This window comes from Glycine soja, chromosome 11 (genome assembly GCF_004193775.1).
Source record: "Glycine soja cultivar W05 chromosome 11, ASM419377v2, whole genome shotgun sequence".
Taxonomy (NCBI): domain Eukaryota; kingdom Viridiplantae; phylum Streptophyta; class Magnoliopsida; order Fabales; family Fabaceae; genus Glycine; species Glycine soja.
Window position 1 is genome coordinate 36,640,281 of NC_041012.1, and position 18,797 is coordinate 36,659,077.

An 18,797-nucleotide genomic window follows, 5' to 3' on the forward strand; every position below is an offset into this window, starting at 1 on the left:
GCAATATTCTCGTTGTTTTTCTCTTTAAACCAGCGAAATTTGAGGATCAAGGAGAAAGGAAAAGGGAAGCATAGACAAAAGAATAAAACAAAAAAATACAAATTTTCTAGTTTTAAATCCGCATTGGCGGTCCATCTTGCCTTAACTACCAACATAGATGATCATAGATACCATTTTCAAAACAGTGTGAGGGAGCACCACACTATTGAAGTTGAGTGATAAACATCTTTTTTGTTATTCCTTCCCTTTTGTACCAAAATGGACAAAATGAAGTCAATGATTAGCTATGAGTAACATATTGTAATTCAGACAGCTGAATCAATCTCCATTAGATAATGATATGATCATTTGATAAGACCATCTGCCAAATAACAAATACTAATTCATCAAAAAGTTTTCGTATATGACAAAGTTTATAGAGTATCAATTTCTTATCAAGGTTGCTCCTTTCCATTTTAATTAAAAAAAAACTCAAGGTTTATTGGAGTAATATCTATGTTGGTATTCAGCAATAACCTATACAAGCTGCCTAGAATCAACACTTGTAGGTTCCATGCCAATGATGCAGAGCAAGATTAGAGCTTTCTCATGAAATTATATACCGTTCACTGTTTCTTGGTGGATTAGTTATGCACTGTAGTTGAAGTAGTCAATGTCATCTATATCTGCTTCCTCCAAGACCTTTGATACTCCCTTTTTGCCAAAATACATTTAATGGGACAAAAAACTCTTCAACAGTGTATTTTTATTTTCATGAGACTCAAACCGAAATCTTACTCAAAGGGGAATCACTTGGAGCAATGGACAATGGTGATGTAGAGTACGATTTGTTAATTAGGATAAATAAAATGAAAATATAGGAAACTATTATGACTCTATTTAGATAAAAAAAATCATAAATATATATATATATAGCAAGAAAAATAAACTTTTTAATAAATATATATATAGCAAGAAAAAAATAAGAAATTAAAATAAAATAATTTTTTTTGCATAAGTTAAAAATCAACTTATGTACTTAATCATTATAGATAAATCTTTTTATCTAACTTCTCTAAAAAATAAAGTTAATTTTAGTTTATGAAAAAGTTCAGCACATATTACTTTTTTGTTTTCTTATCTTTTAATATTTTAGAAACACTAAAAACATATTTTATACATTCTTTTAAACACTCTCTTTTATTTACTTAAATTTAATAAAAATCACAAAGTTTTATAAATTATACATTATATTTAATAAATTTCTCTCTTAATTTTATAATTTTTTAATAAATTCTAATCAATAAAAAAAAACATGTTAAAAGAATATCTTCCTAGCACTTGTTCGGATAGTTATATATCCACTCATGTGTTCAATGGTAGCTTCTGAGAGATAGAAAACAGTAAAGGAATAGATCACCCTTTGGCCTTTGGCACAGTCTTTAGACATAAATCTAGGCCAATTTCTGTCGAGTTGTTGTGAATTTTCCCAGACGTGCCCAAATCAAGAGAAAGAGCTACCATATTAATTATTATTATTATTGGTCTGATCTGCAGAGGCATAATAAATGGAGTAATTGTTTGTTCAAGTTTATCAATTACGCTTTCTTTCTTCCGTGATTGACGGTCTAGCAAAAAATAAAGTGCTTGTGTTAGTTTGCACTTTATTTTTATCGTAAAAAGGTCGTTGTGATTTTAATATTTAGTAAAACATGGCCGGAGAAAAACTACTTCGTGTGGCTCTTGCATAGACTCGTTAAATAATAAATGAGGGAACTAATTTTGCACAACACTTAGAGCATCCTAGGAAGCATGTAAAAAAAGTTTGAGCTATTTGCCTATTACAGTGTACAACTGTACAAGTCAATACGATTTCGTGTTAACAAGTGTTCAAATTGTATGCCTTTGCTTGGAATGTGGCATCTCAATGAACAATGGAATAATAATATTCATAGATGTAGATAGTATTTTTTTTTAAATTATTTTTTTATTCTATAACATTATTTATCAATTTTTATTTTTATTTTTTCCTTTTTATTTCTGTATTCGTTTTTACCTCCTACACTGAAAAGTGAATTGTATATCTGTCATATTTTTTTCCTATAATTTTCTTACTTTGGATACTGCATGCATGTTTTAGTATAGTGCTAATGAGTTAACTAGTTCAACTAAGGAGGGGTGAGAATGAGACAGAAAGGGAAAGAGTGTAGTGGTTGAAAATGTTAGGTTTCAGATTAATTGACGCCTAACCTAAAGCACCTAACTCATTTGAGACACGTGAGGGGGCACCGAATGCCTGGGAATAAATAACCATAGATGGCATTAGGGAGTACTATGGTTTTTGAAATCGAAATTCGAAATCTTACCTAAAATTGGGAGGGGAGTAAAAAATTGTAACTCGAGAATCCAAGAAAGAGGGTAATAAGATACTACATTTCCTTACATAAAATATTTATATATAATATTTTTTTATTCTTTAATTTGTTATATAACATATTATGTTTTTTTTAGTTTATCATATTATTATATTATGTTATTTTTAATTTTTAATTGCATTTCAATATTATTATTAATATTATGTTATGTTTTACATAATAAAAAACAAAAAAAAAAGTTAAATTGGACTCAAATTAAGGCCCAAGAAATCAAATAAAAAAGGAAACAACGTGTGGGCTCAATTTCCTTGAAACCCTAAGATCCATCAATTTCTCTCCTAAGTGCTAAGTGTCGCCCACCACTGTTGTGATAGTCCAATAGCAAGTGCAACCCTAATTCCTTATCACAAAGGTCGTTTGGTGGCAACACAAGTCGCAACACCATGTCCAGCGGTCGTTACAATTTGTGAAAGTGCACGAGTCAACATACTAGTTACATTATAGAAAGAAAAAGAAAAAAAAAAGTCATCAATAAAGTGTATAATAAATTATTTCAATTAATTACAACATTTTATATAAATTTTTAGATCATGCTAATTTTGAGTATATATTATATTTAATAAATATAGTATTTTATTAAAAATATAAGTTTTTATTATTGTAGCATTTAGTGCTACTAATGTAATATCTCTACAAATATATAAATAAATAACATCTTTCTTATATAGTATGACACATTATTTTTATTTAATTATTTTTAAAAAAGTAGCGTATAAAATTTATTTTAAAGAAAAGAACAATTCAAATGTATATAAATATATAGAAATTGATACTTGTATATACATATAATGTTTTTTAAAAAATAACAACAAAAAAAGTTTATATTGTTTTTTTTAAATAAAAATAAAAATATCAACCCAATGCAGACAAGTTTTCGTTGTGTTAAATTCTTTTGAATTTATTTTAAAAAATAACACAATGGAAACTTATTTATGTGTTGTTAATTTTAATCGATGGAAACATATTTTTATCCAGGTATTTTTTAACAAAAGATCAAAAGGGTACTTTTGTCTTTCTACATTGGTTGGGGTTTAAATAGTAACTTGAGGTGCTAATAGCACGACACATATGTTAATTTGTTGAAGCTACTTGTTATGCTGTGATTATGATATATTATGTTTGTTAAAGGTACAACTTTGTTTTTATTAGATCGACCAATGAAACACTACTAAAAAAAAGGCCTTCTACATCGGTTTTAACGGTCTTTCTACATCGGTTATGACGCGTGGTAGTAACCCGGAGTCGTTGAATCACAACATCAATTTTATGATCGTCTTTGAAGGGCGACTTTTCTACATCAGTTGTCTAGCTACAACCGATGTAGAATGGGTAGCTTTCTATAGCGGTTCTAAGGCTAAAACCGATGTTGAATGGGTAGGTTTCTACATCGGTTATCAGTCAACCGATATAGAAAATGAAAGATTTCTACATCAGTTATAATTCAACCGATGTAGAATGACTACATATGGTAACGTGGCTACATCGGTTATCAATCAACTGATGTAGAAAATGAAGGTTTTTACATCGTTTATCGTTAAACTGATGTGGTATGAGGAAATTTTCTACATCGTCAAAATAAAATTTTGCTTAATAATTTGAATTGTTTTTACTTTAGGTTGATGCTCCTTCAGCATATGTGTGTGCTGGTAGCAGGATATATGATGCCACTGAATGGTATATCTGTCAGGTAATTTAGTTTTTTAATCTTCATATTTTGACCATATTTCATTTAAGAACTCAGTTGTTAGATGTGTGTGCGCGCGTGTTTGACATGCTTGAAAGAATTTGTTTCAGCTCACATAAGATACCAGGCAGGATTGTCTGTTTGAAAAAAAGAGTTTTAAATATTGCAGCATAGTTTTGTTCTGATTTTAAAAAACTGTTCTCTCTAGCAATGCCATGTTTCATAGTGATATAGGCATATTTCTCTAGAGTCTAGATATGTAATCTCTATTTTAGTTTGTCTGGTTTACATGATTCACTGAATAGCTTGCTTAATGAGACTTGTATGGAGATTAAAGATCCACAAGGCATTAATGATGAACATATTTATTGCAAGGCATGAGATGTCCAGCGAATACTCATAAGCCAAGTTTTCACGTGAACACAAATTTAATGTCCAAGCATAATTTTGGCAAAGGAACTAGTTCAGGTCAAAGAGGTGGGCATATGCCAACACCTAATATCGAAGAAACCATGACTGAGGAAGAATTATTTGAGTGGTTACAGAATGCAGTACATGCGGGTGCATTTGACAATTTTAGTGGCACTGCAACAGAGAGCCCATCTCCCAAATCTGGAAATGGAATGAAAAGCCTCTGTGATCCATGCTAGTGTATCAAATTAACAACTTACAATTAATTAAGATGGTAGCTAGGATCGAAGAAAACTAATGGGCCAAACCAGATTCTCATTTATTTGGTTTGAAAATTTGGCCAAGGCCTCGTAGTATTTAGGCTATTTTCGTGTCTCAGCTCTCTAGGTCTAGAACAGGAAACCATCAAGCATGTACAGAGGAGTTCAACGCAGGAAATGGGGGAAATATGTAGTAGAAATTAAAGACCCTAAGGAGATTTGTAAACTTACCGGTACGATGACCTAAGCTGCGAAGACCATGGCGGGTCACAGCAACTACACTTCTGGGAGATGCCATACAGGTCACAGGCACGGGCTCTCTCACGTACTCACAGCACGAGCTCCACTGCACACAATGGGCGTTGCCGAGAGAGCGAGGTTTCAAGGAACTTTCAGGGGTTTGAGGTGGGTTTCGAGAGAGCGAGGTTTCGAGGAACTTTCAGGGGTTTAAGATAGGGAGAGATGGGTTTGAGGGAGAGCGAGGTTTGAGGGAAACCTAGGTATAGACTTCGCGAAGGGCACAACAGAGAGAGGGGTTAGAGTTAGGGCACAACAGAGAGAGGGGAAAGAGCGAGATTCAACTATGTTGTGGAAAGAGAGAGTGAGGTTCAGCAGAGAGAGGGGTTAGTGTATGGGCCACGCGCGTGAGGAACAAAGACAGGCTTATCAGAGGACTGTCGTTGTCTTGCATTAAGGTAACATTCTAAGGCGGTTACAAATAACCGCCTTAGAATGTGCGACTTTAAAAACAAAATTTCTCCCCCTAATTACAAAAATGCCACCGCGTCCTATACTAAAGCGGTTCTTTAAGAATCGATGTAAATCTCGCGTCTTAAAAAGCTACTTTTGTAGTAGTGAAAGCACAAATTTGTTGCAACTATTATTAAGGGTTTTCCAAATTTTATCACTAATATACTTTCTTTTTATTTATTTATTTTCCAAAATTACCCAAATAGTCTTCATTTGCAATAGCACTTTCCCTCTTCATTTGGGAATTGCCTTTAAGTCAGTCAGATTACAATTTTTTTTCAAAAGATCATAATATTTCTTCTTTACACAACCACAAGAATCTCTCAATGCAACAGCACCCTAATAATTTTGTTTTTGAATTCACGGGCTGTTGCAATTTCAAAGTGTTCTAATTTTTATGTGCACTAAAAATATATTCAAATATGCTTTTCTAAATTGGCTCCATTTGTATTCGTCTTAGCACTAGCGACCATAATTTTGTGTGCACATTCACCATACATAACATCATCACAACTTCTCTTTCTCATAAAGATAAGATTTTTTTTTTACTCTAACCCTGACCCTTTGTTCACATCACAGCGAAAGACACAATTGCATAGGGAAGGCAAAACATAACTAATTCCACAAATTTCACAACATAATCCAAATTTAAAGTACAATGAGAAAGAAGACACAACGCAAATACAAATTGTCACTGCATCATGGACCATCGTATAGCACAAAACCATTTTTGAGCAAGGAAAATTTCTCTTTCATAACAAGTGTAGATACTAAATAATTACATACAAGATCAAAGTTAACACTTGAAGATTTAGAGTTAGAAGTTCCTCCCCCACTATTTTCTAGAAATTCTAAGGCTTGTTGACAGTAGAGCAACAAAAGTAGAAAAACATTCATTTACGGGGAGAGATCCATTGAGAGAGAAATGAAAAGGAGTGTATTTTTTGAATATTTGGGAAAGGAGATTTAAAAGGGGAATGCAATAGTAATAAAAGAGTGGAAATAGCACAAATCTTATTATCATCTTCATTAAACCCATTGTTATGGACAAAAATGAAAATCTTAATTACTACACTAACACGTAACTCCGGCTCAACACAAACAAAATTTAAAACAGGCTAATAACAGTTGATTTGTGTAACTGGTATTAATGTAACAATACTTAATGTAATACTTCCTCTGATCTTAAATGTAAAAAAATATATTTTTTTTGAATTAAGACTATTTCAACTAACTTTATTATCTAGGGATGTAAGCGGGTGTGGGTCGCTCTCGAATTGACCTAAATCAACACAAACAGTTTGAGTTGAGTAATTTTTGTGTTTGGATCAAACCAAAACCGAACCAATCAAACCCATTGAATTTGGGTTAGGTCATGGGTTTTAATATCTAAATCCGCTGATCCAGCCTGTTAACCCGTTAAATTTTTAAGAAATCAAATATTATTGACTATTGATTACATAGACTTATCGACCTGAATTGAGTAAGCATCAACACATTCCTAACCTTCAGGATGAAAGCGACAAGGGTTTGATTTATTAAAACAACTGCAAATGGGTTTCTAAGAGTACTTCGAATATATTTACAAAGGGTAGACCTTGTAATGTCTCATTGGTTTTTATAGAAAAAAAAGTGTTTGAAATTCATCCCCACTATGTTTATTGAAACTCCTTATCTCGAATATGGTATGCTTAATTTTTCATTCCTCATGGATAAATAGATAGATATGAGTCAGTGGAGTGGAGGGGTGTGATAGCATCATAAAAATTTCTTTTTAATGGAAAATCTAACAAGAAACTATTGTGTCCGATTCATTTAATAAAAAATTTAACTTATAAAAATATTGCATTTTAAAAAAGAATAGACAAAATTAATATTTTTATACGTTGATTCAACTCAACCCAAATCGTTTACAAATGAGTTTGTTTGGGTTGGGTTTCATTTTTTTCTTAGAAAACCAACTCAAATTAATTTGTTCAAATTTAATTAGGTTTGGTCATGGGTTTGACCAAACCCAACCCAAACCGACCCACTTACTTCTCTAATTTTATCTAATACTATTATATTTAAATATGCTTCTTTTAATTGAGTTGTTAGTTTCAACGATTATTTCTTATTCTTGATATCAAGTTTCAATGAAAAATAAGTTTGATGAAATTTTTTTAATTAAAATTAATGTAATTAAATATGATTAACTAACTTTTTTGGTTAGTGTGATATATTTTTTTCTCCTTAAATTTGAGACCCCAAGGAGTATTTGTTAACCCAAAAATTACTTGTGAATTAAATTAAAACATACTCCCTGTGTCTGACCGTCTTATTATAATTGTCGTGTAAGAAAAAAAAGTGTCCTAATATAATTATTATTTTAGTTTTTCAATGTAACATTAATTATTTTTTCACTTATATCTCTTTTATATTAATGATAAACTACAAAATCTAGAAATGAATAATCATAGTGTAAGATAAATTTTGTAAAATTAGTATTCTCATCCATTTATTACTTTCTTTTAATCTATATAACACAATCTAGGATGACTACTATTTTGAGATAGAAGAAATGGTATATTATTTTAAATTGAGTTTGATGTCTATATACTGACGGTGTAAAATAATTTACATTGTCATTCAATTACAAATTATTATTTAACTTATTTTAAGATAATTATTTTAAAAACTAATAAATTTATCATACATGATGATGTATTGTAATTAAATGATTATGTAAAAAATTTTACACCATCACAATACATAACTTTTTCTCTCTTTTAAATTTCACAAGAGAAAGAGGAGAAATTTGGGATGCCTCCTTAATTCTTATATAGTCTATGTATTTTTAATATTTTATTTATTTAACAAGTATTCTGAAGACATTAGTAGTTGTTTTTTGTCTTTTTTTTTTAAAAAAAAATTACATTCTTGTTTATCTATTGGATTATGACTGTGACACAATTTTGAAAAATGGAAATAAGAAACATCAAAATCATTCAATCATTGCGTGATGCTGAATTGAACAAAGATATACATAGTCCATATATGTTGTTTATCATCGGTAGTCATTGCTTCTATTCAACCATCTCATTTCATCTATACCACTATATACTTACAAATTAGTATAACATGATGACATTATTAAGAGCCCAAAAAGAGTGCGCAAAAAGCGATATAAGACCTCGTTATCGTCATAATTAAGATTAGTACTCCACCATATACCAATTACCAACTATCCTTAACCCATAATAAATGTTGTTGGATCCCATGGAATTTAATGAAGAGAAACACAAGTCCACGTGGAACCATTTCAATGGTACAATAGTGTAGGAACAACGTTTGGCTTTTGCGTTTATGGTACGGAGTAGGGGTAACCCACGCTCCTTGCCTCCTGTTACAATACCTTTCCATCTAAGCAGAAATCAAATTTTATATAAAATTAAAATTATAAATTAAAAACTAACGGTTAGAAATTGATTGATAATAAATAGTTTTTGAACAAATAAAAACTAACTAATTTTTTTACAGCATAAAAACTAACTGTTAGAAAGTAAATAAAAACTAAATGACAGCAATTTACAACAATAATTACGAAAATAAAAGAAAACCGAGGATATAAATATTTATTTTTCTTTCTATTTTAATCAATCAATTTTAATTAATTCATAAAATTAAAAAAAAAGGTTTGTCAAAATAATTTTATAATCTTAAATTTAATGAAAAATTTAAAATTGTACTTATTTAAAAAATCAATAATTTATTTAATTTCTCTCTTCTCCTTTTTTTACCTTTTTCAATATTCTATTAATTTATCTCTTCATTTATGTTTCTCCTTTTATTGATTCTCTCAAAATAGTAATGTTGGTACAATCACTTACACCGGAAAAGTGAAAAATAAAACTTATTGGAAGGTGTATAATAATTAAACTTGATTTATTAAATATAAAAGGTAAATTTAGAAGAAAAAAATATTGAATTCTTCATAAATTTTCAAAAGTAGCTTATATAAAAGAATATCTTTTTTTAAGGTGTATAAAAGAATAACAGTAACTTGGAGAATGTGATTTAAAAAGACGAATACGAGAAGTATATAAAAGAAACTCAAAAGTTATTAGATTTACTATTGGTATCTTTAAGAATACTCATTAAGGAATGTTAAATAGGTTCTATTAAGTATTTAAAATTAATTGAATAAATCAAATATTAAATGATATTTACGTCCTTCGTGTTCAAACTTCGTTCTCGTCAAAACCTTTGAAATAATAAATTGAATTTTGTTTTACTTAGCCAACATACCTTCAGGACATTGACTAATATTTGCCAAAGTTATTTTACAAGTATTTTAACTTGATTATAAATTTATAACTTATTTGAATAATTTATAAAATTATTTAACCAAAATATAAATATGTACTAAACCAGCTTATTTTATTAACTTGTGGCGTTTTTGTGTATATGTTATTCAGGAACATTTGAATTAATAATTTATATCTTATTATAATTTTATGATATTTATTTTATTTTAATAAAATATTTATCTTTTAATAAATAAAAATAATAATTCAGAATTAATTAAAAAAATTAAAACGTTTGGCACCTGAACATGTTTTTGTCGACAAAATAAAAATAATTATATAATTTTTTAAAATTATTTTATATTTATTAACTATAGTTAATTAAATAAATTTACTTAATACTTTTAATTTAATAAACTGGTTTAATAATTTCCAATTAAAAAACAAATGTTTTCGCTTATAATTAACTTTTCAGTTTTTAATTTATTTAAACTTTAATTAACTTATCAATTATTTTGTTAAATATAAATTTTCCAATAGTTTTGTGTCGAACATGCACATATAAAAGCCAACAATGAGTTTATGTCCATATCTTTTACTTATTTATAAGGTTCATTATAACGGAAGTATTAACCTCACTTACATTATTTTGTGTGACATGTTTCTCCACTTGTCACACTAGTTATTTGTAAAAATAATTGAAAAAGTGAGTTGCATATATTTTGACTTTAGGGTAAAATGTTTTTTTTCCTCTGCAATTTTTGAAATTTATTTGTAGTTCATTTTATTTTTTTGTCTATTTTTGGTCTCTTTAAATTTGAAAGGCGTTATATTTGATCTTCAAGAACTATCCCAATTACTTTTTGTTCACATGTAAAGAGCTATTTAAACGGGTTTGAGAATAAAAAATAGTTCATTTTAAAATTAAAGAGGTGAAAAATGGGCATTTTTTTTTTAAGAAAATAGCCATTACGTTATTGGAGTAAATGTTTTAATAACATTAAAAAAATACCTTACTCTCATAATAGTAATAAATACCTTATTAGAGAAGGAAAAGGAAGCTCTTAATATAGTCATACATAAACTGACAGTGGATTTGTGTCCATATCTGTTTTCCCTTTCATCATAGTATAGTTTTTTATCTGTCGGCTATAAGAATAATAATCAATTGGGTAATTCATTTTCATAAATTCATGATTCGTCCCATAAATAAGAGACACCAAATGCAGATAAACTTTCTGTAGCCATGTGCATGATTCGGCAATCTCTAGATAACTATTAGAACTCATCGTCATCTGCTCCGTTCTAGTAATTTAATTCTACTCAAAGTTAATTTTATGAGTTTAAATTTTAGAAATTAAATTAAATGCATTTTGAAGATAGATTTAGGTTATATTTTTAGTCATTTTAATTTAATAATTTAATATTTAATTTTATATGAGCGATGATCAAGTTATTAAGAGTAATTCTTAATAGAGTTACTTCTTAATAACTCTTGATATATATATATATATATATATATATATATATATATATATATATATATATATATATTAAATTTCAACGATATCTAACCGTTAAATTAAAATATTCTATTGAGTAGATTGGGTTCACAAAATTTTATAAAGCTTGAAAATTATTTGATACTCCATAAAAAAAATTAAGATATGATATTCTTTTCTAAATTATAAGTAAATGTCGACTATAATATTAACTATTTATAAATGCTCGATTTATCTAAAATTTGGTGTGCAAATCATTTGAGAGAACATCAAAATATTCAACTGTTCGATTGTGAAAATTTAATATATCTAAAATGTCAGTTCAACGGCATTAGGTAAAATTTGCATGTTTTTTTTTAAAATTAATATAGATAAAATATGTAAAATTAATTTGTAGAGAGTAAAATTTGTCAAAAATAAAAAAATTATGAATAAAAAAAATATAATTAAGCCTAACAAATTTTATTATGCAACGTTAAATTATTAAGGTTATATTCGATAAAATATTTCACTATCTTTTATTTTGTTTTTTCTAATTGAAAATCGGTTGAATAAATAAATTTTTTTTAGTAATGTCTTAATAATTTTTAGTGTTCTTTTGAAATATTATTTGAAATAACATTTTTTGAAACATTAACTTTTATATTTTATTTCAGTTTTATATTTAATATGTTTATTCATTTTTTTTACTTTTTAAAATAAATCATAATTTATTTATTTTTCTGTCATTTTATATTTTTCAACTACTTCAAAAATTAGTTTTACTATACACTTATTTAACAAATTAATTTTTCACCTTCTACCTATTATTATCAATTAATTTTTCAACTTACAATTTATTTTATCAAACATAACCTAAATTTGTGTTATTAATAATATAAGTAAAAGAAACTATTAGTCATCCATTTCTTTTTTGTTGATGTATCTTTTTTTTATCTCTCATATAAATTATTCTTTTTATTTCTTTTTTCTTATTTTCATCCTATCACATATTATATCTATCACTTTTTTCATTCAGCTTCTTTTTTAATTTCTTTCTATCTCTCTTATTTTCATCTCAATTCATCCCATTGGGGTGGATGAATATCATAACCCATAATAAAGCTCTATTTTTTTACAGCACAATAAAGCTCTATGTTATTCGCCCGATTTAGGTGCATATAACGTCTGGCACTGAAAACCCCGTCACTTCTACGTATAAACCAATTGCATTTTATCCTTTTCAAAGTTAAAAAAAATGTATCTGAAAATTAGTTAATAATTGTAGGATAAAAAATAATTAATAATTAGTTCATGATTTCATTTGATATCGTAATTTTAATTACTTTTGTAATTAATTATTTTAATACTTTATCCTCGTTATAAACTCAAACAAAAAAAATTGGCATAAATTATGGATGTTTCAAACCATTTTATTTCTTGTTTTTGTTTTTTCACTAGTAGGAATAAAAATAGATCATGCTAATAAGTCTAACCTTGCGTCAATGACACCTAACCTGTATACTTTATTGTAGAGAAACTTGTATATATACTTATTGTAAGTTTCTTTAATTCAATTTATAATCGTAACCTGATTAAACTTTTCTTTTTTAAAAAAAAAAAAACTGATTATTTAACTTGATTTTTTTTTAAAGGATTTGTTTCGCTCACAAACAAGCTTAAAAAGCTTATCAACATGAGTAGGGTCTAAAATAGGTTGGCTCATCATGTTAGTAAACCTATCAATATAAATAATATTCTTTTAGATATAACAACAATAATAAAAATGATAATAAACACGTTAGACTACAAGATTTAAGAGATTTTAAAATGACTTAAAGCTAAACCTTTTATTTAAATAGACTTTAAAGAAATTTCTAATATGACTTTTTAATGAATGCCATGTCATGCCATACCCAGGCTAAATTAAACAGCAGAGTTAAATTTTGAAAGGTAAATATTAATTTAATATTTTCAATTGATACTAAATTTTGTCACTATAAGAAAAACAAATTAAAGATCATGACCATGGCATTTGTCAATCAATCAATATAATTATTGATATTACGGAGAAAAGAACAATTTGGTTCTTGACTTTTGCAACTAATAATTAATTAATTTCCCACTTCTATGCACATAATCAATTTGGTCTCTATCTCAAAATTAGATATAATATTTGCTTTCATGCATATAATCAATTTGGTCTCTGTCCCAAATTTAGATTAAAATGCTAGGGACCAGATTAGTTAATAACCCCAATTTCAATCACTGGATGATTATATGTCAGATTGGAGATGAAAATATCTTACTATTTTCTTATTATGTATGCCTTGTTTATTTTTCCCCCTTCTCTATTATTAGTTGGTTTAGGCATTATTTACTTAAAATCCGGAATAAGTTAAAAAAGTATATATTTTTACTTCAGAATTTTCACTCTATTTTAGATCGATTTATATAGGAACTTTTTAAATATCAATAAATAATTAATCTAAATGATATTAAATTCAATCTTATTAAACAAGATTTTGAGTTCCAATTCGTGGACGATAAAAAGTAATTAAATTTTGGAATAAAAGAAAATTTATAAAATAATCCATCATATTTTTATAAAAATTAATCATCAATAAAATTAATAAATAATAATTCACACTAATCTCATGCATTAAAAAAAGTGTAAATCATTAAAAAGTTCATCCATTGACCAAAGTATATAACGCTGCTGATTAATTCCTGAAACATCATTAATTAATTGGTGTAACAATTTTGGTGTGGAAAATTAATTTTCAACTCAAGCAATCAACAGGCGATGTGGGACCCGGAGTCTTAAATGTCTAACGTTTAAGGAAGGATACTATTACACTAGTTAGGAGACACTTAAATTCTCCTTCGGTTTCTCTGCAATACAAAAATTTCAGTTTTTTTTCTTTCTCCGTGATCATCATTTTGTCATCAACTTCTCGGTACAGGCCACAGACAAACCATGGTTTCAGAGGTAATAATAGTTCACTACCCTTTTGCTTTTCTTCTGCCCAAATTATAACTAAAAAGACATTCAAAATATGTCTTCTTTTCTCCATTTTCTTCTTCCATTCGGCATCTCTCTTCTCATTCTCATTCTTTTTTTCAGTTTTTTTTTCTCATTTATATCACTGCAAAAGAACAATACTTCATTCTGGGTGTATTATTGCTTCTTGGACTGTGAAATGTTTATATGTTAATATGTTTTTAGACCGTCAAATGTTTAAATTGGAATTGATACTGAATTTCTATGCCTCTGGTTTTTCTTTGTGTGCGTGGTTGTTAATTATATTCTGAATTGTAAGCAGTCTTTTGATTCCATGAATTATAGAGGAGTCAGTTTGTGAAGCACATATATTTTCTGTAGTTTTTGTTTTTTGCTTATAAGAATTAATCTTGCGAGTCATATTTGATGGAACTGGGAACTGAGTTTCTGCTCTAATGTGAGCCTCTAGTTATTTTCCTGGAATTGGTGGACTAGCATAATGAAAAGAAAACAATGTCTATGATCAATGTGTGCACTGTAAAATTTGTACTTTCCAGATGGACTGACATGAAGAAAAGACCCCAATAGTGTCTCAAGTTAGGACCATAATGTAAGTAGTTGTGGCCATACGAATTAACATTTCATTTAAACCCATCAAATGTTTGTTGTCCGAACTTAATTGTAAGAATGCGGTTTGAACTGTAAAGCCAACATGTCATCTACTAGAAGTAGAAAAATGGTACACTACAGAAGATGGGGTAACAAATGCTGATCCCTTGTCTGGAAGATTACTATTTCATAAATTTGGCAACTTAGAGAGTTAAAGCCAGGAAAAGGGTAGGTCCAATTTTAATTTTTTAGCTTAGAATGTTAAATTAGATGGTGTAGGAACACGGTGTCTCTTACATAAATGTCTTTGTCGCTGAGGAACAATTATCTGTAAAACCATTCATCTATGGTTTTGACTCACTATTCTTTTCATTTGATATAGTATGTAACAAGATATGGAAATCTAGCAAAGGCACATGATGTGGGCCAAATCCAAAATCGAAAGTAGCAAAATATTTTAAAAATAATGTATGGTAAGGGTGGGAAATAGATCTGGGAAATTTCTGGAGAAATGAGCCCATACAAAACCACACTGAATCGTGAACATGATTTTTAAAGCTCTACTAGTGGACACACCACTTAAATCGGAATTATATAGACAGTTTAATCACCATGGGTTTTATCTCAGTTCTGTTTCCCTTGATAATTCAATATATTTTGCTTTTGAAATTAGCCATTAAAAATAGAACCTAGTTGCTGAAATAATTAGGCTTGTAAAATATGACTTGAAGATTCATGGTGGTCAGTGACAGAGTTCACTGTCTGACTTAGAAGCCAAAGGGGGGGTCAGAAAAAATTATGTGGGTTCTAGAATCTAATGACACTATCTTACCAACCTCACTTTTGAGATGATTCTTTTGACAGATATGCATGCTTTTTGGTTATTTGAAAATAGATTTTATGATCTTCCCTTTTACTTAGTTTTTTTCCTTTATTTACATCTATGTAAGGGAAGAATTACATTGTGATATCAGCAAGACTGAAGGAGCAAAGAATTAACACCACGAGGAGGATGGTATAGAACAGCAATGTAATGTTAGAATTTGTGAAAGATTTTCATGAAAATTACACCTGCTGAACTTGGACAGCAATGCAACTTCCATATTGTTCTTCCTTTCTGTTGTTTTAGCATACATATCATATCACAACTTCTTCAATTCAGTACAACCTTTTTTTTCTTTCAAGCTTTTGTTTTGTAAGTTGAACTTTACACTTTCTTCATTATCCAAAATGGGAATACTTGCCATTAACTGGACAGAAGTTTGATAAAGAAGACGCTCAATCAGCCAAGTCATAACTTTTGGCTGTATGATTTAAAGTACTTTACTACAGGAAATGCCAATTTATTGATCATAATTTTCTCTGCCACCTTGCTTTTGTGGGAACTCTTGTGACTGTTCTGCTGATGTTACTAAAAATGTACTTTGTATAACCTTTCAGTAAGCACTTAAACTTGATTTATATTTGTAATGCTGCTAATTTTTTTTCCCTTCCATCAATTTTCAGAATGATGAGATGCCTATTGGATGGCCATTCGGTCTTGGCTTCTTGAATATGAGATTTAGAGATGCAGAGTCCCTCCCAGCTGCCCCAGTAGAGCCACACTCAATGCACATTCCATCCACCAGTTTTTCCTCATTCTCATCCTCCAACCTTGACACTGAGGTAATCTGAATTCCCTGATCCTATGTTTCTTTTTTTTTTTCTCTCTATTGATTGGATATAAGGCTTTTTGTCACTTCATTAAATGAAAATAACTATGGAAAAAAGAGAAAGGTATCCAGTAGTAAGTTGTAACAACTGAAGTTATAAGTTCAAGTCCAACTATCTAAGGTAACTTTACAGTACTTTTAGTCGAAGTGTGCCCAAATGAACATATTAACGACTTATTTCTAAGCAATAATTGATAGAATCTATGTTATTATGGAAATGAATTCTGTGCAAACCATGTGTGGCTGACATTTCTTTCCATGTTTTACAAAAGATGAGAGCATGTCACAAGCCATCAACTTGCCACAATATTGGTTTAAACTCTTTAGCATTAATTTAATGTAGACTTCAAAATTGTGAGAACTATCAATTTCCCAAAGTAATGTATTTCATATAGATCCTCAGAGGCAAGCTGAACCTACATACATTTAAAGAAAATTATAAGTGACATGAATTTTTATATTTTTGTCCCCTCTACCTTTATGATTTTGAACCCACTACCTCATAATTACTGTATATTTTTCTAGCTAATAATAAAAATTATACATTAAAAAGAAATAAGGAAAATTGACCCCACTAACTCAAGGTCCTGAATCCACCACTAATATGAGGCTATGTGAAATAAATGCTTTCTAACTGTTTTCTGTGTTGGAACAACCAGTCCACAGCATCTTTCTTTCAAGACAACAGTGTATCCCTTGGCCATCTAATTGGATTAAGACCAGGTGAGAAGGGACGCTTGTACTTCCCAAACACACTAAGATTAGAAGAAACGGAGAAGAAGAAAACATTAGCAAATTGTTCATGTTCTGATGATGCCTCTAAAGTAAAAGAAGTGGATATGTCTCGTGGCATTTGCATACCTATACTACTTGAAGCCCTGCTCAAGATTAGCAAATGTAAGAAAAGTTCAAGTAACTAGCATATATGATGGTGTGACACATCAAATATTTCGGTGCAAACTTGTCGCTTGCCTCTAGTCAAAATTAACAAATTATTTTTCTCTCATTTCAGACTGATTTTCTTATTAAATGATCCATTTTAACTTTCATAAGTTTGTTTGTTGTAACTTTGTTTTATTTGAGACTATGAAAATATAATAAAAAAAGGGAGTTGAGTGTATTTTATTATTCTGATCTTTTAGCACCATTCTATAGAGTAACATTTGTATACCCAATGAACTACTTTGTACTACTTGTGATCTTGCCAGCTTTAATTTAGAGTTAGTTGTAAAAGTTTGTGCTCCAAACGTGGATATCGTGTACATAAATTACATAGATGTTGATTAATTGGCAAGTGAAGCAAATCCTAATCATAAAAGTAATAATATAATAGCGGCAAAAAATTATTATGGTTCCTTTTGGACTTTAGGGATTCTCGTGAAGTATTAGTTCACAAGTCTCAATTTTTTCACACCCCTCTCACCATCCCTCAAGACTTTCTTATAGTTATAGTCTTTAATAAGAGGAAAAAAAGACACATGAAATAAGTTGGCCATATCAATCAGGTGAGACTCACTTATCTTGTGTCTTTTTCTCTCCTAGGGGATAACGCAGTTATTATAGGATTAAGTCTCTTTCACTACACTCCATTCACATTTTCATCTATGTCTCTCTACCTCTCTCAATCTTTGCCACTGTCTTTTTTTTTCACTCAACTTTTTATGCTTGTTTTATGTGGATATACTACTCTAAATGAGTGCAAAAGAGTAATTTTTCTAAATTCACAACAGTCATTGCTATTTGGATATTGAAATTTTAGGATTAAAGGAAGTGCTAAACAATTTTCAACAAAAGGGATCCAAATCGAAGTTAGGATAAAGCAAACACTAAAAATGAAACAACTTTAACAAGCTTATCAACTTCAACTTAAAATAAGCTTCCCTGTCAACAACAAAAAAAACTTAAAATAAGCTCTAATTCAAAGATTGGTGGCAGAGTTTCTTACAAAAGAAGATCAATTTATTATTTTTTTCACTGTTTAGAATAAACTGATTTCCTAGTTTAATATAAATGAAAAAGGATTTTAAATAGAGAAATGATATTCCAAACAAACCATACAATCATAGATTTTTTCTTTTCATTAAAAACAACATGCGTTCTTAAATTTTGCTGAGACAAAGGTGTTTGTCACAAGGAGATAGAACATATACCAAATTTTCAATCCTATACATGCACAATAAAATAAT

At 29.1% G+C, this 18,797-nt stretch overlaps 1 protein-coding gene across 3 annotated transcripts; it reads left to right on the top strand.

Moving 5' to 3' along the window:
- Positions 1-14,154: 14,154 nt before the first annotated feature.
- LOC114375310 lies at positions 14,155-17,739 on the top strand. Of its 3 annotated transcripts, none has more exons than XM_028333082.1 (3): positions 14,155-14,278; positions 16,406-16,564; positions 17,271-17,739. In XM_028333082.1, exons 1-3 carry the CDS (start codon positions 14,267-14,269, stop codon positions 17,529-17,531), a joined length of 432 nt encoding a protein of 143 aa, XP_028188883.1. In that variant the 5' UTR covers positions 14,155-14,266; the 3' UTR covers positions 17,532-17,739. The 3 variants fall into 3 exon arrangements, with proteins under 3 accessions (XP_028188883.1, XP_028188885.1, XP_028188884.1); XM_028333084.1 differs by lacking the exon at positions 14,155-14,278 and adding an exon at positions 14,346-14,900; XM_028333083.1 differs by lacking the exon at positions 14,155-14,278 and adding an exon at positions 15,942-16,318.
- The last annotated feature ends 1,058 nt before the right edge of the window (positions 17,740-18,797 follow it).